At 40.4% G+C, this 26,410-nt stretch overlaps 2 protein-coding genes across 6 annotated transcripts; both read left to right on the top strand.

Annotated features, from left to right (window-relative positions):
- Positions 1-63: 63 nt before the first annotated feature.
- Positions 64-13,377, top strand: LOC145887704 (exocyst complex component 6-like). Of its 5 annotated transcripts, none has more exons than XM_082978889.1 (21): positions 65-340; positions 739-806; positions 880-1,108; positions 1,256-1,427; positions 2,188-2,353; positions 2,469-2,653; positions 3,163-3,367; positions 3,496-3,987; positions 5,643-5,842; positions 5,899-6,019; positions 6,179-6,250; positions 6,376-6,562; positions 6,712-6,838; positions 7,276-7,387; positions 7,809-7,970; positions 8,474-8,626; positions 9,154-9,295; positions 9,644-9,830; positions 10,277-10,389; positions 11,355-11,398; positions 11,727-12,731. In XM_082978889.1, exons 1-20 carry the CDS (start codon positions 133-135, stop codon positions 11,357-11,359), a joined length of 3,306 nt encoding a protein of 1,101 aa, XP_082835015.1. In that variant the 5' UTR covers positions 65-132; the 3' UTR covers positions 11,360-11,398; positions 11,727-12,731. The 5 variants fall into 5 exon arrangements, with proteins under 5 accessions (XP_082835011.1, XP_082835012.1, XP_082835015.1 ...); XM_082978887.1 differs by having other exon boundaries at positions 66-340; positions 11,352-11,398; XM_082978885.1 differs by lacking the exons at positions 11,355-11,398; positions 11,727-12,731 and adding an exon at positions 12,882-13,377 and having other exon boundaries at positions 64-340.
- A 1,120-nt stretch (positions 13,378-14,497) lies between these two features.
- On the top strand, positions 14,498-24,955 carry LOC145898609 (uncharacterized). The gene is made up of 23 exons (XM_082987134.1): positions 14,498-14,710; positions 14,792-14,837; positions 15,260-15,435; positions 15,499-15,589; positions 15,770-15,955; positions 16,049-16,180; positions 16,248-16,370; positions 16,724-16,909; positions 17,507-17,581; positions 17,704-17,921; positions 17,989-18,061; positions 18,336-18,366; positions 18,439-18,503; positions 18,572-18,626; positions 18,805-18,897; positions 19,066-19,232; positions 19,588-19,757; positions 20,029-20,138; positions 20,201-20,248; positions 20,423-20,656; positions 21,709-21,886; positions 23,956-24,223; positions 24,469-24,955. Exons 1-23 carry the CDS (start codon positions 14,598-14,600, stop codon positions 24,877-24,879), a joined length of 3,249 nt encoding a protein of 1,082 aa, XP_082843260.1. The 5' UTR covers positions 14,498-14,597; the 3' UTR covers positions 24,880-24,955.
- Positions 24,956-26,410: the final 1,455 nt, after the last annotated feature.

Genomic DNA, 26,410 nt, shown 5'->3' with positions numbered 1-26,410 from the left:
TTTGATCTGGATTGCTGTGCTGTGATATACTTGGATATGTCAGCAAGCTGACAGAATTGTCATCACAAGCGACTGAATCTGCAATTTATTTTGGCGTCATGAATCACAGCTAACCCCACAGTGACTCACGTTATGGAAGGTACCGGAGAAAGCACAAAATCTCCAAAACAACATCAGAAAGAAAGTGGAACAAACAATACTGGACAAGCGGAGACATCCTCACCGCCCAAAACTCCAAAACGAAGGGGGAGCAAAACTTTACGGAATATTGCAAGGCGTGGTAGTAGCATGGGTTTGCTCAAATTGCGATCTCCGACCCACGAACAACAAACCCTGAAAGGTACCCAAAAATTATTCTCTCGGTGATATGTATGTGACCTTAATGCTCAAATGGAAAACATGGAAACTCTTCATCGAAATTGGCGTATTTTTTCGAGCACCATATATAGATATGAAGTGTTATTGAGCATATTTCCTCTTATAGTATACCTAGATAATATATGACTCCAATCTGGGTCATTGGTTTATATAGCCTGAGTCATGGAACGGCAGCATACTAAACGTATATGCGAAGCTGCAACTGTTACGTTTTTGTAAATTATGCAGTTAGTTTATAATCAAAAGAGTCAACAATGTTTTTAGTGAAATATTTAGTTAGTTATGTGAGTGATGAAATATTTTCATATAATCTTAGACCTATATACTGATTGTTATGAGTACAGCAAATTTTCTTATTAGAAGAAGGCGATGGGGTTGTGGAAAGTCCTTCAAAGAAAAACAAACAGGACAAATCTAAAAAGAGCAAGGTATTGAAAATTTTAAAATATATGTGATTTGTAAGCGTTCAACCCATCGATAAACTCTCTATGTGTTCGTCAGAATTCACCTGTGCATGGAGGCGAACTTCCTACTGTTAACTCGCCACCGAAACGACCGAGAAAATTCCTGCGCAGTTTAAGTACACCCAACATAATAAAAACAGCTGCTCGAAGGGGATCGGAATCAACGCCGTCTCCGATGAAGATTGTAGAGGAAGAAGATGTTGTAGATGGAAATCCGTTCGATCAGCAGGAATCAACACCAGAACCTCAGGAGTTCGATTATGCTGGTTTGTGGTGTGGAGTTTTAAAATTTGTTTTTAATTTTATCCCAGACCCATAAGTCGCTTAATCAAAGTAAACATGATAAAATCCCGTTTCAACTCGTGGCGAAAACAACAGTTTATGTTGTGTCTCATAAAACAATTAAATTAAAGAGGTCGTTGCGGAAACTCAAAAAGTCGAAGCGGAAAAAGAATATTCAGTGTCAGAAAAAGCCCCAACTTACACGTCTGAATACGGAAAAGCTGATATCGATTCAGTTGAATATGGACATGATATGATCATTCAGGAAATAGAGAGCGGTTTTTTTCTTGGTCCTGTTTTAAGGTAAGTTATATGTATTTTTTTTATATAGTCAGTGAGGTTTATTCTTGCAGCGTGGGTAAACTATAAAATTTGTGTTCGTAAATGCCTCAAGGCAAACAAATTTGTGCGTCACTTAACATACTGTTTCTATCTATTCGTCATGGTCGACATAACACGCATCTCTACATTGTTTTTCGTTTTTGGGAGTTACCACTACATGACAGACAGGCATGAAGGATAGAAGAGCTTACCTTTTAACAAATGTTAATAACAGATTTTATGAAGAATATGTAGGCTCGCAGAGTTAATCATACAGAAATAAAGTATCTTCACATAAACTTTGAATGTACAAACACTTTGCAACATAATTTAAACCTATTTTGTTGTTAGCTTTCAACGTAATGTTTCCCAAAATGGCCGGTTGAACGAAAAAGATAAAAAAACAAAAATAGTTAAACCATCATGAGCGTTAGATGCATCAACTTACTATAACAAAAACTGGTAAATGGGTGTCTGTTGTATATAACTATGGACTCCTTTGAACAAGAAAAAGCTCCAGAACCTGTTCAGGAACAGGAAACAAAAACTGACCGTGAACATGATCGTATACTAAATGAAATTGAAACTACTGATACAGCATTTGTAGGGGCATCTTTAAGGTATGATAATTTGGTGAAAATGTTATCTGACTACAGGATCACTTTGTAATACATGGTTATTGCTAGTGTTTAAAAAGTAACTAACTTTGAAGTATTTTACTAGTTCCTCTGTGTATTTGCAGAGCTGTTTATGAGGGAAATGACCATCGAAAGTTTCTTGAACGTCTGGAAAATCGCATCAAACAGCATGACCGAGACATTGAACGAATGTGTAACTTCCATTATCAAGGATTTATTGAATCTATAACAGAGCTTATTAAGGTTCGAGGTGATGCTGACAAACTTAAGGTGAGAGCTGATCAATTCCATAGGGGTTAGGCCAATAAAACCAGACACTAAGTTAATTCTTGATAGCAAGCATCAAGTGACACAGTATATATATTTAGTTTTGTTTTTGAAACAGAGCCAAACACTTGTTATCAATAAAGAGCTGCAGGAGTCTGGCAAAGAGGTGGCTCGCAAAAGTGAAGATTTAATTCAATCTCGTCTACAGCAGCGCAATATTGCTTCAGCAATTGAGAAACTTACAGTCTGCCTTCCTGTGTTGCAAATGTATGCAAAAATGTGTGAGCAGATGAAAGCAAAACGGTGAGATTGTTGAATTGAAAGAGTAAAGAAAAGTAATCAGTAGGGATGCACTGAAAGTTCAGTTTGACGAATTTATTCGGCCGAAACCAAGTTTTTCATAATTATTCAGTTTCGGCCCAATATTTTCGCAAAATTCGGCCGAAACCAAAACTTTTTTACTGCATGCAACACTGATAAGCAAAGTTTAGAATCATTGTTCAAACTGTACTAGTGTGTTTTAGTTGTTAATTGTCATCGAAATCAACTTTAAGAAGTTGGTACAGCATTCTTTAAGTGCCAATAAAAGGATGTATGATAGGATCCATTTCAGCACATGTTTTGTTTAAATTTATTTCTTTATTAGTTTTGGTTTATTCGGCCGAATTTGTTCGGCAACTTTTGCCGAATATTCGGTTTCGGCTGAATAAAAAAATTGCTGTTTCGGTGCATCACTAGTAATCAGTGTCTTCGACACAAAACTGGAGAAAGTATAAAGCCTGAAAATGTAAAATCTGCGCTGTAATTTTTAGGTATTACTCTGCTTTGAAAACTCTTGAGCAATTGGAGCATACATATCTTCCCCGAGTCCACTCCTACAGGTTTTGCGACATTATGCTAACCAACATTCCAAAGATTCGTGGAGAGATCAAAGAAGTTTCCATGTCTGAACTAAAGGACTTTTTAGAAAATGTCAGACAAAATTCACAATTAATTGGAATGGTTGCAATGAAACAGGTTGGTGTCAAAAAGTATTGTATGGACAGTTTGTTTTGTTGCATTCAAATTGTATATGTATAATATTTTATATACATCACAAGTTCAACAAGATTTTTTTTTCAAACTTTAGTATTGTTGTGATTTAGGTAGAAAAGGAACACAATTTGGAAAGTCCAGGCAATGCGTCTGAGAAATCCAAATCAAGTGATATACAGAACAATGTGGATGGAACTAACCCTGGAATAGAGAGATCCAGTTCCAAACCAAAACCCATACCAACTAAAACCACACGAAATCATATCAACGAGAAGAAATCACAACCTCAGAAGCTGAAGAAAGAGACCAAAAACACAAACCAATCATCTTCACCCAAACACAGACCCCGGATTAATCCTTTCGATGACCTCTCTGATGAGGAGCCACCTGCTGTGATGGACAATCGAAATCCATTCGATGAAGACACAAATCCCTTCGGAAGTGAAACTGAGCAGAACCCATTCCTTGAGGAAGAATGCAAAGACTCATTGGAGCCAAATCCGGTAAATGGTTTAAATCAATTTGGCACTGAGGATTTACATGAAGAGCCAAAGAGTCTTCTTGCTGACACACATGACCTACTTAAGGATGTCAACTATGAGGTAAGAACGTGAGTTTGATATAAAAACTATAAATAAAAATACATATAAAAGTACATATTAAGGTGCTTGTTATATGTGTTGATTGTTTTATTGGTATTGTTACAGTGTAAGCTTTATAGTTTGTCTGCGGTCTGTACCATTATTGGCATGTATGTATAAAGGTTGTATCGAACTTACAAATTTATTATTCTGGCCTGTAAAACTATCAGGCCCAATGCGAGAAAAAAAAGTTTTATTTTGAAGCGACCTGTTGATGAAGCCAACCCTTCCCCTGAAAGTGTCACAATTGGTGACAACACAAAGTTGCCAAACCCTGATCATGACAGTATTGGTAGTTTAGAGGTGCAGGTGGAGAAAAATCCATTTCATGATGACCACCAACCATCACAATCTGTGTCAGTGGCTAAGGAAGCAAAAACTGTTGTACAAAAATTAACATTACCTGCTGAAACTGCAAGGTTAGTTGCTCAAAAAAGCTCAGTTTTGGGTGAACGAGAGCCAAATCCTGATAAACTGCCTGAAAAGATAAATGCCGTACCAAATGATGCTCCAAAATCAGGTGAAAGTTGTGTTGCTGCCACCACAAGTGAGCTTCCCCCTGTAAAAGCACCCCCTAGAAGAAAGAAGAAAAAAGCTCCAGTTAAAAACCCAGCTGATAATCTCAATAATGAAACTAGTAACACTAAACCACACATTAATACTGATTCACATTCGGCAAAACCTACAGAATCCAGAAACCCCACTGCTTCTGGGGCCAATCAACAGCCAACTGCCAAAGTTACAACAACAGGAACTGATCAGGTTCATTCCAAGTCGGAACTGCTTCCGAAAACTGAGGAAAATGTCAGGCATCGTGCGTCATTAGTCAAAGAAATGATTTTGCCCAAATGGCAAAAGACCAGGGATTGGCAGATGCCTCGAATATATTATGTATGTTCCTTTCGAAAGAAAAAAATCATATTTAATCAAATCGCAGTTATTGATTCAGCTGATCTGAAATCTTGTGAAAGCACAGCATTGATTTGATGTTGTGCAGTGCCATTTCAAAAAACAGCAATATCATGTCGCCAAAAGTGTTACTGTTCAAATTGTATGTAATTAGCATAACAAAAAATAATAGAGAAAAATGACACTCAGACAGGGGGAATCCACCTAGCGCAGAAACTGATGAAATTATTATTTCTGTAAAATTTTAAATTAAAACGTCGCAATGACACAATCGTCAATCACTCTTTGTGAGTTATTTTGGATACCAAAAAATTACATATATACCTCTTCATAACTCTTTATTATCCGCAATAACTATTGTTCACATTTTCAATTCAATTTCATTGAAATTTGATGTGCATTGTGAGGTTTAACACTATAATTTGCCTGAATTTAATGTTTGAAAATTTTGATATTCCTAATTCGTGTGCTCTAAATTATATATACTATGAATGGAACTACATCAATATAACTTTGTGTACAATAATTTTTTAGATCCATAGCAATCAACCACATGATTGTAATTCTGAACAATAAAAAACAGATTTTGTGATTTTCCACATGTGGTTGTGGTGGTGTATATCAAGTTGTTTATCTAATTCTACAAGTGATTTTTTTTTAGCAAATAGTACAAGGCCTGACATTCATATTCTCAATTCTTTTGCCAGGATCTTTCCACCTCTGATCTTGTTGATTTTTCTCCCGTGTACAAGTGCCTACACATCTTCAGTCTTGTGGGATCGAGGGCTCAGTTTGAGACCTACTACCGTACACAAAGGAAAAACCAGGCTAGACTTGTATTGCAGCCGCCTGCGGTGATGGCTGACAACACAGAAACTTACGCACAATATTTTTACCAAATAGTTGGGTATGAACAATTGGTGTGTTTGTGTTCGCCAATTGGACTTACTGATTTCTGTGTAGGTTTTTTGTTGTTGAGGACCATGTATTGCACACTGCCCCAAATCTTATTACTAGGCAATTTATTGATGATTTGTGGGACCTGGCTGTTTCGAAGCTGGTTGCTGTTCTCCAGGCTGATTCTGTAAGTGTTGAAGATCAGCATTGGTGTACACAATGTAAACTTGATTGTATCCAAATGTAATTTTGTATCCAAATATTTAAACAAGCATTTTAAAGGTATTTTAATTTCCGTTAACACAACTGCATATTCAAGACCATCTTTCACGTTTACATTTTGTAGGGTTACAGAAGCGATTCCGCTGTGATGATGAACGTCAAAAACCTGATAGTGATTTTCGCAGACACCCTAAAGGTATGAAAAAAGAAACAATCCATTATTTTCCTAACCTTAATACACCCACTGTGGATAAGTTGTCTCATACAAATATCATGATGCCGATTTGAACAAACACAATCACTGTTGTTTGTTGTGTTCAGGCATACGGTTTTTCGGTAACGAGGCTATTCACGTTGCTGATGGAACTACGCGACCAGTATGGTGAAATTTTGTTGAAAAAATGGTCTCAAAAGTTTAGGGATGTCTTTGACGAAGACAATTACACACCAATGCTGGTTGAAAGCGAAAGCCAGGAGCAAATGGTTTTAAGTTCATTTCCGTATGAAGGTAGGTATCATCATTGACACAAGTTGCGAATGTACGCGTTCAGTTGGTTGACTGTGTTTACATTGGTTTCGCAATGAGTGGTGATATATTGTGTGTGCTTGTGTTTACCCAGTCCCGTGTCGACTGTTCACTGAATACGTTTTTAACAGATCCCAACTTTGAAAACGCGGTCTACCCGAAAAAGTTTCCCTTTTCCAATTTTGTGCCCCGAATATACAACGAAATCAAGCAGTTTATCTTGGCTTGTCTCAAGTATTGCGAAGACTTGCATTTGAGGTACGCAAACCAAGTCCACCCCTTTTACTGTTGCCCGTTTCCCACCAAACACTTCCTCCTATTCGTGGCTTCACCAACTAGTGCCAGGCAAACTGCAGCGACAAAGGAAATCCAAGTTAACGACATTTTCCTGCGAGTTGTATTGAATCGGGTCGACAATTTGTAAACATCATTATACATTACAAGTTTGTTGTGAGCAATAAAATGAAACAATTATCCCCAATTTAAAACAATAATTATCAAGCGTTCTTCAATTATGTGGCACAACCCTGAAGAAGCCTTTCTGTACCGTAGATGTAACTTTACCTCAATGAAATCTGCGTTGACTTTTTGCAGGAAAACCACATGCTTAAAAATTACATTAAAGCCGTTTTTGTGTCATTTGCCATTTTTGCAGATGTGTATTTTTTAATATCCAACCTGGTTTACCGTTGCAGCTCCACGGAAGTCGACGACATGATCAGAAAATCGACCAACCTGTTGTTGACGCGAACGCTGGCATCCGGTCTGCAGACGTTGGTGCAGAAACCTTCGCTTGGTTTGACCGAGGTAAACAGACAACAACGACACCCACGACTCACTTACGCTTAATATCCGCGGGATGTATTACTGACGTGTGGCAATATCTTCTCACGTTTATAATGAACCGCACGGATTCGTTGTTTCTTGGCCAAGTGCAACTTATTTCCCTAAGGGCTAACTTTGTTGTGTCTCTTTGTGCAATATATTTGGGTGCTCCACAGGAGGTGAAAGCATTGTGGTACATAATTATTACTTCTTCTAATTTCGAAATCCAAAACTTGATGCATGTACATCAAGTACTCGACTATAGGTGCTGTACTGCACGCGGTTTGAATGGAAACACGCGTTCGTTTGTATGCTATAACGGAAAACTTGCGTTTCGAGAAATCTTGATGTTTACCGACATGCATTGGTTGAACGTTAATGATGTGGAACGTTATTTGTGCAGTTGGTGCAGATCATCGTCAACACGACCCACCTGGAGAATTCGTGTCGTCACGTTGAAGATTTTGTTCATTCCATCACTGGTGTGCGTGTAGGAAGCGCCCACTCCGCGAAACTTGTCGGGGTTTCAACGTTCAAGGACGCCAGGAATGAAACCGAATCGCAGGTGATTTGATGGCGCAGTGTCGAAGTAACACTGGCGGTCCGCTGGCCAAATTCGGCCCCCTTTGCCCTATTTTGTGACCCGATCAACAAACTGTCCTTACTATGGCGTCATAACGTGTTATCATGTCTCAAGGTTGCGGTTTTATTGTGATAAAATGGTTTGGCAAAGCTATCTGGCCTTTTAGTTTTACCCCATAATCAGTTTCCCTTCCTGTACTCGGTTGTGATCACAATTCTGTGTTTTTGGAAATGCAGTGTAAAATTTAAACGAAAAGCTTTACCAATGCGAGTCTGTTATGTTGCTTATGTACAGAAACGTCATTGCCAAACGCAACAACTTGTCACCTTAATGTGGAACAGAGAATGCCTAAGGCCATTAAACGTCAGACAGTAATGCCAAATATTCTTGCTTTCGAGTGCACAAAAAGCGGGTAGTTCCACATTTGATCGTTCTCTCTCGTCAAGAATTAACAATGAAAATACTAATCTAGCATTTCACTGCAGATATACAACAAGCTGAACAGCAAAATCGACGAGTTTTTCGAGTTGGCGGAGTATGACTGGAGCATGCGCGAACCAAGTGGAAGAGCGAGCAGATATCTTCTCGACCTCATAGCGTTCCTGCAACACAACTTTGAAGTTTTCACCAACCTTCCGGTAACCCCACAATGTTTGTTTAACGGTTCCGTTTCCGATTGTGTGTTGTGACGATCTGTTGGTGTGTTGATATTTTGCTATTCCAATATGATTGATATAGATTGTGGTTTGAGGTAAACCCATGGCATTAAACCAGTGGCCTTTAACCTTTTTTTTCTTGCAACGGATCCTTCTGATGTGTTTTTTCAAAAAAAATATGCACTTGCCGTGATTTAAATCCTGAATGCACGTTGTGTTTTAGTTCCTTTAGTGTTCGGTTTACAAACTTATATTATAAAGTGCTAAAAAAATTCGAAAATAGCCATTTATCAATCACATAGCGTGAGCATTCAGACATTGGTATATTTCACAAGTTACCTTCAACCTCCTTGAATGTTCAAATCTTATTCTTTGAGAGCGTCGGATGACAATGAAATCCTTCAAATGTTTCCCGATATAAAAATGCTCTTTCTTCTACAATATTGCACTTTGAATATAATAGCTTGCAATCCGCTTGCTCTGTTTACAAAGTCATTATTACTTTGCAGTCAAACGTGGCACAAACAGCTTGTATGTCGGCGTGTCGTCATATCAGCACGAGTTTAATGGAACTTATAATGGATCGCGACATCAAGCTCATAACAATGGCCGCCTTGCAGCAGTTCAACCTCGACGTGATGCAATGCGAACGTAAGTCGAATAAAAGTTGTGCCTCTGCGTAAATCAAGTGATTTTTTTGGGCTGCATTGTTTTCAAAAACACGCCGAACATGTAGCTAAAAACATGTTTTGCTTTGTAGCTTTAAATTTTATTTTGGGGCGAATAGAATGGTAGTGCGGAATCGAAATTCTACTTCTTAAAGAGACCATGCAGTCTTTTCTGCAAAATTGCAATATAAATTTAGAAATTCCGTGCGTTGTGTTGTTTGCTTCTTCCACTTCCAAGTATTTCCCAAATTAATCAACGATACAACGACATCCAACCATTTTCTTTTTAAAAAGTTCATGCCAACATCGCTGTTTTTAAAACTTTTTCCAGTTTTCTCCAATTCCGAACCCGTCCCTGGGTTCCAGGACGGCGCGCTGCAGATGAGCTTCGTCGAACTTCGTCAACTTCTCGATCTCTTCCTCGCATGGGATTGGTCGTCTTATCTCGCCGACTACGGTAGTGGATCGAGCAAATATCTCCGCGTTAATCCGGGGACCGCACTTAACTTGCTCGAAAAGTAAGTAGGAAAATGAGTTATTTAGGGGATAGGATTGGATCATGTTCGGGTTATGAGATAATTTCCCGAATCTGCAGAATGCAACTTTTAGTCTGAAACAGATGCTGGAATTTGCGAACCTGTGTAATAATTCAAATGTCCATAATTATGCTATTTTATGCTGCGAAGCATTTCCATCCAATAAATTTCATTTGTTATAAGATAGTAATGTTTTTAATGATGTTACACTCGTTTTGGTCAAGGAAGTCAATTTACAAAAAAACCTCAACGATTTCACCAATGTCTCTCATGCCGCAGTAACCAAGTAAAGGGTCGCTCGCATTCCGCCGTAATTATTACAACACGTGTCAAAGATTGACAAGAGGCGGATACGAACGACCCTTTAATCGTACAACTCCACTTGTGCCAAACCATTACGTAAGCAACCCGAGAATACGTGTTTGTAGAATCAAGGAGGAACGCGGACACCGCAACATATTCACCTCGCTAAGCAAACAGGAACGGGAAAAGAAAAAGCTCTTGGAAACGGTTGTGAGGCAGCTTCGCGGGATAGTGAACGGTAAGAGAGCTTGTTGGAAACCACTCGTTGTCACGTGTGGCCGGTTTGTCGAAGTGTGATGACTGCACGTGCTTGAGTGTTGCCTAATTTGACGGATCGAAATGTTATGCGCCCGTGGATCGTTTAACCGAATAACGTAAAACATAGCGTGGAATAAATTGCCATGGCAAGTTGTCCATAGTTGTGTCAGAATCTCCCTTCGTAAAATAAAGTTTTTTTTACTTGTTTTCGACTTAATTAGCGTCAACTATGTTCAGGCAAATGTTTCTTCAGTTCACGATATAAAATCGCACAGTCAAATAAAATAACGATTAAACTAGCTTTCGAAATGTACCCCCCATAAGCGTGGCATCAACGTCGACGTAATGACCAGGCCATGTTATTAATCCACTATGTAGACTCAAGTCCTAACAACAGTTAAGTTACGTTTCGTCGCCGAAGCATCGACTATAAATGAAACCATATGGCGAGCTCCCAACCACTGGAGGACGAGTCTCAAAAGCCCGTTTATTTTACTCTTTGTGTTGCAGTTTTTATTCATGTTTTGGGTGTTGCAATTGTTCATATATTTTGTTTTTGGTTATCATGAAAATCAGAAAGCGGGTCGTTGATGTTGCCTGCCTTGCGGTCTGTATTATGATCAGATGATATCACGACCTTTTCTGATTATTTTAATTTGGGAATAAGTTTGTTGTGGTGATGATGCATCACAGGAAATCTTTTCAAAATGAATCAAGTCGCATCAATTTTTCATGTAACTTAATTTGTAAATGGCTGTGGAAGGTCCGTACAAACTTTTACGGATCCGTTATACCGTTTTAGAAGAAAATTGAACTGCAATCGTAGTTGTCACGCAATCTTTCAGCGATTTATCAATTCAAAACAACGCAACGCGCTTGTTCGTTACCTTGTTTGACATTTTGCATTTTTTCTTTTTCGCCGCTTCCTGACCGAATGTTCAGCAGCCTGAAACTCCCGCGAGCTGGAATCACTGGAAAAGCAAAGGACGGTGCGAATCTTACATTATTTTCATCCTATTTTTCATTCCATCGTAAAATGTATGCCGCTTGTTTTCGTTAAATTGGTGCTCCTTGTTTCGGCTAACATGATCACGTAACTCACGTAACTGTTAAATTCGGTGCAAGTATTAGCAGTCCAATGGTACTACAAGTATTAACTGTTTTTCGTATCAAATTTAAACTGTTTTATGGCACTAACCACGTATTTATATATTATGCATAACACCAACTTACAACTACAACAGACAAAACTAAACGACCATTTTAACAGTCGCGGACACTTATTAATGGATTTAAAAACAGTTTTACTCAAAGCAGGCACGGAAGTGACAAGCCCGCGAAAACGGAAACGATTCTTCAGCTCGAGCCGCAAGTGACTCCGTTATAGTACGTCGCATACACACCCGTTACAACGTGATTGTGTAAAGCAATAACAGCTGCGAATGAAATCTTTTTATTGGTGTTGCAGGACCAAAAACATCCCTTGTTGTCTTAACTGTAACCATTTTACAAGTTTTACAAGTAATCAAAGTTAGGAATTCACCTCAATTGTGTGAACTGTGCCGATTTCCGCCTGCTATGTATATCGAATAATAGCAAATAATGTCTGCAAATCATAACAGTTTGAAACTATTTCATTTGTTTGAATAAATAACATCGTCGACCAGTCCTACGTAATTGAAAGCAAAATCAAATTGGAATGCACGAGAAGTATATCGTGACGTATCATCAATGTTTTACAAAAAAGGGGATGTATTCTGCTTGTTGCCGCCATATTTATTAAACCAGCTTGTTCGTCGTTTCGCACGAAACAGTATGTAACTCCCGTATATGTCTCGTTTCTCATGTAAGCAGCACTTGATTGGAATGCAACCGTTTGCTTGTTGATTTGTTGGCATCGCTTCTTCGCAAATGAACCGAATCCCAATGTATCGCCAACTTGGGTGCTTGGGCGTTAATTTTATCCGCACCATTCTCTTCTGGCGAACTTCTGAAGTTGCAGCTGGTTCCTTCTCCTGTTCGCACTCCCAACCTTTACTCCTTTCATTGATTCTGTCTAGAAATGGGCAAACCTGATCCAAAACCATTTGTAAGAATTGTGAAGAAAACAGCAGGATTTATTTTCGGCAAAATGCCTACTATTTGAAAGCGCATTTATTCCCTTGCAACAAACACCGTAAGTCTGTCAAACCTTTCGAAATTATTGGCTCTACTGTTGCCCATTTCTGATTCTATACTTCCTAATCTGACCAAACGCCATTGTCGCTCCGTGTACGTCTATCTGGCTTGCGTTACTGATGATTTCGTTCTAATAAACGCCTGTGTAACCATACATTTTTAGTATGTGGTGTTCTCATGCAGGGCGGACTTGCGGCGCGGCAAATACTACTTGGGGCACAAACCAGGCAACATCAACGCCCGAACACATGTATTAAAACATATTACCTTAAACTGAGCTTTGGTTTGCCACAGACTGGAGTCTTCTATGTGTCCCGCGTTGCAAGCTCAGCCAAAGCACAAAGAATCGATTGAAGAGAATGTAGACGACCAACTTTGCTTCAAACCACCGCTGCTGCACTTTACAAGATTATGTACAAAATCATATAATCAGTTTTGTAAAGATTCCATCCAAATAGCTTTTGTAATATAGATCCCGTCTGTTTGTAAAGTCGGCCGATTTGCCAACAGTGGAAAACTAAGTACTTTATTTTATTTGCTTTGACTTTTAATAGAGTTACCATGATACGCATGTCACTGTTTAGCTACCACGAAGCTGCATAGCATACGAAGGTTGCCTTCACGTGCATTTTTTTAACGCCAATGTGCGGTAGAGTATCCGTCCACGTTTTTGCCTTGTCAAAATATTATTACACACAACGCTGTTATTTCTGGTCTGGTTTGGATTATTCCGAGGTTCAGGAAAAAGACACACTTTCTTTCATTGCCACAAAATATGTTTTTAACAGTGATGCACCGAAACAGCATTTTTTTTATTCGGCCGAATAAACCGAAACTAATTTTGGTATCAATCTCTTTACATGAAATAAATTTAAACAAATCATGTGCTGGATTGGATCTAATCCTATCATACAGCCTTTTATTGGCACTGAAAGAATAACCTCGACTGCTGTACCAAATGCTTAAAGTTGATTTTAATCATTTCGGAGACAATAAACAAATAAAACGAACACATTCGTGCAGTTTGAATAATGATTCTAAACTTTGCGTATTAGAGTTGGATGCATTAAAAAGTTTCGGTTTCGGCCGAATTTTGCAAAATATTCGGCCGAAACCGAATAATTATAAAAACTTTAGTTTCGGCCGAATAAATTCGGCAAACCGAACTTTCGGTTCAAGAAGCTGTAGGAAGCATAACGTTACAAAGTAAAACTTCTTGCAAGTAAATGAAATATATGTGAAAAGACCACCGCAAAGCAAATACCCCATGCTTGGAGAACAGAAAACCTACTAATCGTTCACGTTTCGGTGGAACACGTTCCTGTCATCCGATATTGATTACTGTCACGAAAAAAATAAATAGCTGCAAGGTTGGTAAAATGGTTTAGCACACTTACGTAGACAAGTCGGTTCACGAGAGAATTGATGTTTTGAAATGGAAGAAGGCAAATCTTCTGTCTCTCTCACACTTTGATGCTGTTGAGCTTTCTTTCTTGGCGCGTTGTCTGGCCTGGTATCGTTACCGTTGTACTTTTTTAAAGTTTTGTATAAATATAGGCGTTTAGATAATTGATTTAGGTTATTACATTAGTTTGGGTATTTGGTTAATTTTTGTTAGGATGAGATGAGTAAGATGGATTTACGGTTAGTGTACATACGCCGCACCATATTAATTCTACAAGAAAATAATTATGAAAAACTCTTACTTCTGCTTGATGCCTCACATCCTGGATGGAATCCCCGAGTGTAGGGCAGACGAACTGTTGATTCGTTAAGTTACCGCCAAGAAAGATCGGCCGTGTGTGTGAGAGAGAGAGAGAAGAAGTAGAAGGGGTTTGCTTTCTTCCTTTTCAAAACATCAAGTCTCTCGTGACCCGACTTGTCTACGTAAGTGTGCTAAACTGGTAAATGTGGTTGAGCATATGAACGTGCTTACCGTACTTGCTCTTGTGTTGTGTTTGAAAAATTGTATTCGGGTGTAGGCGTGTATTGTGCAAATCAAAAGTGGCTATGTCTTGGTTTGAAAGAGACCACTGTTACACAAAACATTGGTCTGAACGTCATGTCAAGGACCAAAGTCGAGTTCTTCCAGCAAATACTATTCTGAAACAAGACCCAAAACGGTAAGAGATAATTTGCACACAAGTTATTGTAACTTCGAAAGTGAATATTTGAAACTAAAGGACATTTGCATCTGTATTTAGGGGGATTGTTCATTCGAATAATCAAGATTCAGACTCTGATGTAGAGGTTTGTTGTTTGTAATAAATATGAAAAAAAAAATCCAGGCTAGAGCATATGTGCAAAAAAGCCATTATGGTCATTGAGAGCTGCAAATGTGTATTCACTGTTTCAACCTGTAAGGTCTCATCAGTGTAGCAGTTGTTCGTATCGGATGATTGGTACCCAGTTCCCCTGTCCTGTTGGGTGCCCAACAGATTGACGGTAACCAAAAGGTAACACAAAGTGAAAATCTGTGTACCTGCTAGTGTAAAAGCTAGAGCCCAATGCCAAAGTCAACAGCTGATGAGACCTTACAGGAGTAATTACGGTAGTTTTAGTTTAAAAATCTGGGAACACTTTTATTTGTGTCATTAGAAGTTCATTTGATAAAAAACAGTCATCTTCTTGGTAGAATTGGTGAAAATTTTGCCTACTTAAATTTTTTTTAGATTGATGTTGAAACATGTGATGTTGCATCAAAAACAATTGGTTCAACTTCATGGTATTGTGCGGATCAGAAAGCACGTATGCAGATGAATGAATGTGAAAGACATGCTGTAGGGACAACAAACAAAAACTTTGCTTTTCTTGACCATGAACTTGTATGGGAAGATGCAATAAATAAGTAAATACCTGCATCATGCACCATACAATGATTTTTTTTGTTGACTTGTCATTTGTGTTGCAGAACTGGCTGGAGTGTTTCAAGACTGAAGATATTTAGTCGGGTTGTTAAAATTTTACAAGGAGAGAAACTAGCAAGACTTGCCTACAAAGGAGTAGGTTTTGCAAAATAACAATACTTTGGTTACCTATACCCTTATAAAATCTTTAATAATTTTTTTTTGCAAAACTGCTTTCTACGATGTGTTTTGTACAAATATGTGTTTTTTTTCAAAAATAATTAACATTGTAAAGTATCAAACCTCCAGCAAAACATGAATATCTCCTTTCTACAGAATCAGGATGAAATCGTTTTGCGTCGTCTTTCTGTCGATCGCTCGGCATCATTGTTACGCAGTGCATTGGCAAGTGTTGGATGGGAATTAAAATTGTCACAATGGCTTCACCTCCTGTTGATTGAAAAACTACCAACAACTTTGCTATCCTACTACTTGGATATAATGCAAACTCTTCGTTCTATGGTAATAACTTTCTTCAAGCAAGTTTCTTTGATTCTATTTAATATTCTTTGTTGGCATTTTTTCATTAATTTTTTGATGTTGATTGCTTGCCAGGTGCCAGCTTTAGTTGAGCGAATGATAATGCCATCTCGAGACACTGGAAATGGTGCTAGTGAGAGACTTGGTATACTATTAAAAAGACCGTGGGATCCTGCAGTCACTGCTGTTGTCTCCAACATGAAACAGGTTTTATCCTTAACTTCACATTGACACATAGTTAATATTCTTAACCCGGTATACTTGTTGTTCACAGCAAATGAATCTTAGTCATTCTATACTGTTTATTGTGGTGCAATGCTCAGTAATGCAATCTTCAATGCCGGTAACATCCCGACGTCTTAGGTTCTGGAACTCCCTGTTGAGTCAAATTGGCAAGGTAGGGTAAGATAGGGATCATGTTTTCCATACATGAAAAATTGCTAGTGTTCAAAAAGTTTGTAGTAGTTTCTTTAAGTTGTCATGGAAGTACAGTGGTTTGGATATTTGTTTTTGAAACAAATGTTAGTGGAAACAAATGAGTTTTATTGCACACTTACTGTTTATATATATATACATATATATATATGTTATTTTTTGTGGATTTTGCCAAAAGTAAAGGTATTATTTTATTCCACTACTCATTACTCAGATGCCCATGATGAAGCAAGGTATAATATATATCACTCATTCAGGTTGAGTGACTGTTTATTTACTACTTCAGTATCCATTAATTGCATTTGTAAATTTTAGGTGATTCAGGTCGGCTCCAGTGAGGAGAGTGAAAATGTGGCTGGTAGACACATGTGGACTGTACAAGATCTAGCAGGACAAACTCTTCAGAACATTCGTAAAAGAATTCAGGAGCTATCCACCAAGCACCCCAACAGGAAGATAGTGTTGTTGGGTTGGCACACGGCCAGTTTGCTCAACTGCCATGTAACTACAGGCTTGTATATTATCTGGACCTAGTGGGCAGTGAATGTAATTTTTGGGTTGAAAGTATAATGATGTAAAGTGACAGGCTTGAAAGTTTTTGAACTTTCCATGATTTTAAGTTAAAGTTTAACATGCAGGGTTCGAATTAGCGGTAAAAAAACGTATCGCAAAAACGTTACAACCTATATTCCAATACTTATATTTTGCTTCGTACGCGATTGTGCATTACGCTCAAAACCTGCTGTTTTAAACTCGTTCACCCAATATTTGTTTCGTCGTATATCGTCATCGTTTCATTGACTTGCGCAATAGAGGCTTGACAAAATACGAGGATTGAAAGAAAATAGTCGTTGACATTGCCAAGAAACGTTAACAACGTTGTTTGCATCAGCGCTTGTTGCGTGTACGAATGAACAGATAAAGAAGGATGCGGCGCCTTATAATCTGTTGGGTGTTGCATCGCAATAATCTCAAAAACGGGTCGCAACAACTCCAAAAACGGTTCGCAATTTGTGAATTGCTAATTCGAACCCTGACGTGTGACAGGTTTCACAAAGAAACGCATAAAATGATTGATATACATTTTTACATTTTCAGGCATGCTTAAAAGAAAAAGTTTCTGCTGTTGTATGTCTTGGGTTTCCAATGTACAGTATGTTCGGACAACGAGGGGTAAGTGTCTGTGTTATTGTTTATGATGCAATAATACAGTAAATATGGCGTATAGTCTGGAAAGAGTGCTTCTTAAACTATCCTCAATTCTGTGGTTTAAATTTGCCGTTTTTGTTATCCAGACGGTGGATGACGTATTCTGTGACATCACGACCCCCATGCTGTTGGTCATTGGCGACCGGGCTATGTCCTGCAGGGTAGGTGACCTCGAGAACGCCAGAGAAAACTACTTAACCGAAGCTTTGACGTCACTAGCCGTGTTAAACGGCGCAGATGATTGGCTGCGAGTTTCTGATCACGTGAAGCGGAAATTTGCTGTCACGCAGTCGATGGTGGACAGGTGGGTGCTGATGGTTCGAGTAAAAACCGCGCGACGGGTGGATTTTAATCTGCCTTTTTCTCAACAGAAAAATACTGGAATGCATTTGCGAGTTCCTTCATAGTGTCTTTGCTGCGGATCGCAATCCATCTTCGGCGGAGGTAAGCTTTCCCGAGTTGAAAGGACGGTGCGATCATGCTGAAATTGGGAAATTTCGATTATCGCAAATACCTCTATTAATCTTGACGTCGTCTTATAACTGGTGTTGCGCATTTATACAAATTTATATCATCTCCGATTCCTTGAACGGAATCTTTACTATTAGTTTGTTACACCCATGTTCCATTAATCCTCCTGTGATAACATGATTTAGTTACCATACGAATTCACCTATGTTGAGATATTAGGATTGACTAATCGTTCATGTATTTATAGGTTGGACGTAAGCGAGTCTCAAGTTTTGCAGGTAAGTTCAATTTGACTTTCAGTGCAACCACGAAACTTTGTAAATTGTAAAACCCGCGTGTTTGTAAATCAGAACACGAAGATGAAGGAACGTTCAGGAAACACAAGTTCGGACACGAGCGTGGCAACACACCCGAGGTAGGAGATACACGTAGTTGTTTTACGTTTTGACTAAACGCCTCAAATTATGTGTTTCTGTATTTCAGCGATCACTGCTTGGAAAGCGACACCACAGTTACGCTGAATTCGCAGACTTCCAAGGTATGACACCTATTTGTATGTGTTTAATCTTCGTAGCCACCGTCCTGAAAAAATGTGATAATTTTAATGCAATCCCCTCAGACCCAAGAGTTGTTGTTTTGTGTATTTACTTATGTACAAATAAGTTTGATTTTTGTAATCTTAATTGAGGAAAATGGTGTTTTATTTTGCCTTGCAGCAAAGCGACACAGATCCTCGTCTCCCATGCCACGCCGTTATCCGTCTTCCGCTTCGCAATTAGATGATTTTCTCATACACCAAACTGATGAAGGTGCTAGGAGCTTGTTTACTTTTAATCTACGAAAAAGGGGTAGTTTTGTGACACAATGTATCAGGACAAGAATTTAAGTTCCGCTTTTCAAACTGAAAAAACTTGTTACCTCAGTTTGTTTTTTCCCGATATTGGAATTCACGTATGGGGAATTTTTGATATCTTCAGGCGCGGGAGGTCAACTGCACGGCCTGTCCTTCAACCTACAAACCGGATCCATAAGTGGCCTGACCGCTTTTCCGGATGAAGAAGGTCAAAAGTTGTTGAACAAGGGACAGGACGTGGACGACGGCAGGAACGGATCGTCGCGTAGCATCACAATCGACCTAACGAAAGTACGTCTCATTGTGTAACTTCTTGTGGTGTTTATTAACATTTTTCGTAAACTTGGTTTAAGCAGTAATGTTTCATGCAATGCGCAAATCCTTGCATGACGATCACAGCTATCGTACAAGATCATTAGGTTTACAGGCTTCGCAGCCTAGCTGGATCAGCCACTTTTTCCTGACAAATCGGAGCGAGATCTCAAAAATCAAGCTCCCGGTGAGGTTTAAACTCACGACCCTGGGCTAACTAGGCCCAACGCCTGGGTTGCGAAGCCTGTAAACCTTTTTTTTTCCTATGAAAGTGGTCATTATACCCAGTCATTATGCAAGTGAGTATTTTGGTAAACCTGGGAACTAATTGCAGGACCCGAACGCCCAACTCTCCTCTGCTTTGTCGAGGCGGAAGTCGCAGCTGCTTCAGCCCACAGAGAAACAAACTGAAGACGCGATCGCTGCCATATTGGGCGGCGACAAATCGGAAGATGCCACGTCATCACATACGGCCGTCATGTCGCCGTCAGCCGACCTAAGAAGGTACTTCCAAATCAAAAGAGATTTATTTCATTTCAAGCCGTTTTGTTTTACGTAAACTTTGATATTTTTTTACGAGAAGTTAAAACAAATGGCAACAAGAGACATTAAAAATAATATATTTGCGTTTTTATCACCCTCGCGTTCATCCTTAGTAGAATGGCTGCCGTCGCACCCCAACCAGTCATTTTACTAAAGATGTACACGAGGTTTATTCGACATGTGTATATATGACTGTATCGCCCTTAGTTTGTTAATACTGTGTTTTGTTTAGATTCGCAAAGCCCAGTGCTGGCCCCGAACCAGGGCCTTCTGTGTCGTCACAGTCAGAACCAGCACTCCCGAAAAGCAGCTTTCATTCCGGCGGACTAACGCTCAACCTGGGTAAGTTAGTGTTATGTTGTTTTTCATTTCTGTTCAATTTTGTTGTTATTTATTTGTTTCAGGGGCTTCAAATCCATTGGCCTCTCTTAGTAACCTTGGTCTAAAAACAGGTATACCTTTATAAATATTGTTTTTTGCATGGTTTTGCCTATTTCATAAAACAGACTTGCATTTTTTACCTAAAATTTAAAATTACCGTGTTTGTATATTTGCCTAATACAAATGGACATCTTACAGTAGTTCATTATATATTTATTTAATAAATTACCTTTTAATTTATAAAGCGCTGCCAGTTCAAAAGAGCGGACATCCGGCTCCAACCGGTTTCGCCCGATCGCAGTCCTTCAGCGTCGACCAATCACGTTCCATCCTGGCATCGAGAAGTCGCAAAGACGACCGGGAAACTCAACAAGCAACCGCCATCTTGGAACAACTAACGAGCAACTTGGAGACCGGGACCGGCTCCCGATCGCCCTCTCCCGACCAGTTTCTTTCGACTCATGGAAAGAAGTTGCAAGGTATTCGAGATACAATGAATTTACTTACTAAGATTTAGGATTCTCTATACCGAGCGCCAACAACTACATATTTGTATTACAATACAATTATGAACTTGTTAGCTATAGGCTTTTAGTTGTGATCAGGTATTCAAGTTCACCTGCAAAAGTATTGAATTTTGTTGTTAAACGACGGTTACAAATCTACAGACTTCTGCACTAGCGGTATTTATACATTTATAATTGTTGATCTTCGGTCAGAAGCAAGTAATGATAAATTGTCGAACACCATATCATTACCTAAAAACGTAGAATTAAATAACTTTTATTTTGTAAAACTTTAAACGTATCAGATTAACTTAACCTTTGATTAAAACTGTGAGTAAACACAACCACTTGCAAGTCTTATTTGCCCTCGGAAGTCATCAATACAAATCCATTGATCTATACCCGCGTTGCCTAGAAGAGGCTCTTTTTCAATTTGCGCTCTATATACCATATTACCAGACAGCGGTTTGTGTTGCACTGGATGATGCTCAACTGAACCCTGCGGATTGGTGGGAGAGTCGGGTTTCGCGTGATCTGACGTTGCCGCCTGTCTTTTCGCACTTGCGTTCGCGACTGCGCTCCGTAATGTAATACTCTCATTGTTGTGTAAACTTCTGCACCTTGTCGATACACAAGCAATTACTACGTTAATGAATGTCGAGCTGCTTGCACGAAACTCGTGCCAATAGTATGACTTTGGCGCGAATGCAGTCGTTTTTTGGGCTTTCTCTGGACGGAACTTTTTGTAAACGAAAAAAAACGCTCCTATTTTGCGTTATTTATCAGCGTCGCTTTATAGTAGAAAACACACTCACATATGCATTGGCGTTTGGCTTCAATCGACGCAAAAAAAAGCTCAGAACTCGGTACCTTTTTTCCCAGTATTTTACAGAAGAGTTTGTTTAACTATAAATGGCCACAAAATTGTTCTTTATATTTGTCGTATATTTCGTTACCAATATAGTTTGTGTCAAGCTATCCAGCTCAACAATCCCAAAACCGTGTAACAACTTTTTTGCTTGCAGGAATTTCGTCGAGTAATCGCCGGCACAGCAGCTTCGATGAGTTTGGTTCGCGTTTTCCATCCAAGTCCCATTCCGCTTCCACAAGAGGGCGCCCGAGGTCGTACAAGCAAAAACCACGGATCGTTGCCCCGTCTGGCGCTGGCGCCACTGTTGCCAAGTCCAAGCCGTCAGTCGTAAGGTATAACGCACTTCAAGTTTCCGTGGTATTTGTCTTGGGTAAACGCGCCCGGTGCGGAATTATGATGGATCTCTTCAACACAGCTCAGCCGCCGGTTGAACTCTTTCCTAATGAACGCTGCATTTCATTTTGCTCTCCGTTTGCGCTTTCTAACGGGGCCTTTGAGTTTAGGCGTATATGCACGCGCTTGTTTATCAAGATTAGCGAGGCCGAAGAAAGTGCGGAGCAATCCGGTGTGTGCTCCCAAACACAACAGGGTGCTCTATGTAAGCGTATTTCCATCAACTTGTGGGAATGCGTTGTGTAAATAACTTCACTCGTTTTTCTGCGGGTGTTCGACGTGCAAAGAACGGTTGATTAGGCGGCGCTTGATAAAAAAGCAAAATTTAAAAATACGTGTAATTATGTACTATCACATCTCCATCACTGCATTGTAAAAGCGCACTTACCAAACGTAACTTTGTGTTTTTATAGAAATTAGTTTTAAATCCAACACTGCATGCTCAAATATACGCACTCGTGTCGCAGGCCCGGTATTTCTAGGCCTGTACCCATTAACCTTTGACACACCCATCTACGATGACAAAACAGCAAATCTTTGCCCAACCCAGCAACGGTAATCAGCAACCATATCACTGTAGCAAGTGCCCAGTCATGCTCTGTAAGAGGCAACATACTGGAGTAGTAACATCATCTCCTGATATAGCGCGACCAAGTTCACGGCGTGGTCACAGATAAGGGAAAATCTGATAAGAGGTGCCTTATTCCGTCGAAGTCCTTGGCATGCATGCCTGTTGTTGTACACTCAATTGCATAACTAAGTTGTACTCTTTGGTTACAGTTCTGTCCCTCTATATAAGTAATGTCACGTCGCTCCCTGACCTAATATGGGTCTTTAATACTGATGACAACGAAATGTTTTTCAACAATTGGTTTAACTTAATTTCCGTGACCTTATGATAGTTTAAGCTCGAGACATAACGTTTCGAATGTCAGTTTTACGCTTTTCTTCCCCTACAAGCCTAGCGCGACCATTTAATACATTTTTCGTCTTCCACTCATAAAAATATTTTGATTAATATTCCCCGTTACTCAAACTACGCAAGCCACCGAGATTTATGCGTATACTCAACCTAATACCCGTGTTGTTTTCGTTGTGCTTCGTGACCATGTCTGAAGAACGCCCTTTACTAACGTTGATGTCATCGACTGGTAATTTGCCTTTAACTAATATCGAGTTAAAGTGACTTTTTATTATTATTAGATATTGTGTTTTCATCTCGCTGCCCAGCTTGAGAACCACGAGCTCTCGCGCCAAGCGCGTAATTACGCTCTGCTGCCGAGGCGTCGAAATCGCCGAAGGTCAGCCGTTTTCGTTGCGGTGGATTCCTCGTTCGGTCGTGACCCCAACAGCAATTTGCTTTCCAACTCTCAGTCAGCACGCTAGAAAGCCTAATCGCGTATTTCCACGCCGCTGCTTCTCGGTCTTCGTGACCTTGTCCTAGGTCGAGCCCTCAAAACCGCCGAAGGAATTTCAGCGTGTTTTCGTCTCGGTTTTCGCGTGCTAGCTGTTGCTTCGCGGTTACGTAACTCTTCCCATCTTCGCCCATCTCACCTGTTGTGTGTTTAACAGCTACCACGGTCGTGTTGTTGTGAACGTGCGCGGACTTGACTTTGTGTCGAAATGTGCATGTGACGTAGGCAGGATTCGGGTTTAATCCCATTATCATTATTTTCGAAGAAGCCGTGAATATTTCTCCTGTTTGAATAACTTTATTACGCGCAAAATTGCTTTATGTATCTACGTGAATATAAAATAAACACCGTTGCTTTATAGAATAACAAAAATAACAGATCTGCGAAATGTACAAAGGACTGGACCGTGCCAAAAAAAACATAAACAAAATTCTCAAATTCAATGGTATTCTTTCTGAAAAGAAGCTTTCTCCTTAATCGACAACAAAACTGTTAAAAAAACAGTCGAAATCTTACTTCAATAGAAAACAGATCTCTTCCGCCTCACCTCCGAAAAACTACAAGAAAAACTCCTACTTTTCTTTCTCGTTCAGGTACGTCCTCACCTCATCCGGAATATCAGGAGTCTTGTCCCCGAGCGGCGGAGGACCAGCGAAGATGGTTACATTGGTTCAGGAGGGAACAACTATGACTCGACCCATCGTTACTTCTCAGTTTTCTTCCATCACCAAACCACGCACCATTCCTCTGGTCTTCTCGCCGGGCGCTCGCAAGCATTCCCAATCGTCGACTCCGCTCGTGGATATGATGCTCGGTACAGTGGCTGGCACCCTCAAAGCCCCTAAACAGCGTGGCAATAAGGTCAGAAACGATTCGTGTCATGTGAATAGTTTCGTTCAAGCCCCATTTTACTCGAGTCCTTAACCTCAGTTCATCGTTGGTTGTATTGTAAATTGTTGGCGATCCACAAATGTAGGATAACTGTGTAGCGTGAATAAATAAACTAGGAAGTGGTTTTTGTTTGATCGCGACTCGCATATGCGCGAAATCTTTGCAGGTTGTGAAGAGAGCCCAAACATTCAACCCAACAAATATATTTTCCACAGACAAACTTCGGCAACTCGGTGCGCGGAAGGTCGGCGGTGATCAAGCTGGACGGGGTTTCAAATCGAAAGGAAATGCAAACTGTGACTATTTCGCGTCCTGTAACCAAGTCCCAGGCCGGCGAAGGCGGGTCCCCTGGGCCTGTTGTGTTGGTTCCAAACAGCGACCACGTAAAAGCATCCAACGCTTCTCAGATTGCACCCGGCACCAAATTACTGAGTATCACCCGACCCCGTGCTGTTTCCACTGGCACCCAAGAGGCCAAAAGCGCGGCGTCGGTGGCCCGCACAAAATCCGACGACACCAAGGAGGAACAGGGTTCCAGCGGCGGGGTCAGACTGCCCGCATTGGTGCTTACGAAGCTTCCGGTCGACACGCTGTTGGGCTCAACCAAAGACAAGGCCGCTAATTGATAGTAAAGTAACTTCGGCTCTGTTCATTTCTGACTGCCAGAAATACTGAATACATCTTTTTGTTTGTGTTGTCGTTCTTTGTGCGTATGTCGACTCCGTTGTTGAGTTCTATACCCAGGGCGAGGTCACGACATTTTATGACGGTTTACGGCCGGACGCCTTTGAGTGCAAATCTCTCCCATCGCCTGTCGCCCCTTGTCGGTGCACGTGTCAATCAGGGGCTCGTTCTACGGGGCCTTGACTACTTCTTTGTCCTGTCGTGTCATTTAACGAGCGCAAAAGTTCGCATCATCGAGCAGTTCGACGAACTGAAAGTCGGAAGGGCCAAAATGACACTAGTTTTAGTGTAGCTGCTACAGAGCGGATTTCAAGGTGTTCGGGACGACGTGCAGGTGGTGTACTGTGTCCTACAACAGTTGAGCAACAAAGCGTGGCGCTGTTGTTTTAGTTTCACTGGTAATGCACTGCATACAGTTCAGCAGCTGAGAAGGAATCGGCCAATCCGTTGTGGGTTAAAGTCTTGATCTTCAATCTGCATGCGCTACACGAGGTATAGAATATCTAAGGGATTTAAACTTACAACATAAAAGTGGAACCCGCCACCACACAAGCTGCGTTGCTTAAGGAGACGCCACATTATACGGTGCAGTCAGTTCGGTAACTCTATTACCGGATTAAGGCAGTGCGCATACAATTTGAGCATCCAAGCGTGCCTAATGCTCTTATAGCGACCACGCTTGATATTGGCGTTTCCCCCCGTTTGATTCACCCCGCTGTCCGGCCAATTTCGTGCTCCTGATGCCTTCACGATATTAAACTCAATTACGCCTTTGTCAGACCTATTAGGACTGTCGGACAGACGGGACGGACCACCCGCCGCGGGCCCGGATCATCAATTGAAGGGAAGCTACCGGCGTCGGACAAAACACTTTTCCTCCGTAAAACTTGTAAACGCACGTAAAGCAGCGCGTCCCACGTGGTCCACTCGAGCGGGATTATCTCCAGTTTCCCACGCCGAATCCTTTTCCTTGTTTCAACATTCACCGCTTACCCCTATGTTGTTTGTGAAAGGATGGACGTTGTCCGCTCACCAACTCAAAAACGTCCACACAATTGCTACGAAGCCGCAGTAGGCAGCACTGTGCGTCCCAGCTTGGCTGTAGCGCCACGTGATCCGAAGTAGTGTCGGAGTTCGCCTTAAGGCCGAACTCTAATTACCTCCCAGTGTCACGTTCGACCGCGCTGTCATCCCGATCAAAACAAGCCAAATTTGAATACAAATTGTACCAATTTGACTGTTTGATCTACTCGCCGCTATTCGGTTTGCTGTCGATTAAAAGGCTCGCATTATACACGTTTCGGGGCAAAATGACTCTGCAGGAGCCAGAATGAATAAAACCACGTCGTCTTGAAGTTGGACAAAGGCCCGCTTTTGCAACTATTTAGCTGTATCCACACTAGGTCATCGCAGTTTCAAAACGCGCTTTGTGTTGTTAAAACTGACTCACTTCAGAAACGGCAAACCTGACGC

Source organism: Ascidia mentula, chromosome 1, assembly GCF_947561715.1.
Source record: "Ascidia mentula chromosome 1, kaAscMent1.1, whole genome shotgun sequence".
NCBI lineage: Eukaryota > Metazoa > Chordata > Ascidiacea > Phlebobranchia > Ascidiidae > Ascidia > Ascidia mentula.
This window is presented reverse-complemented; position numbering and strand designations above follow the sequence as displayed.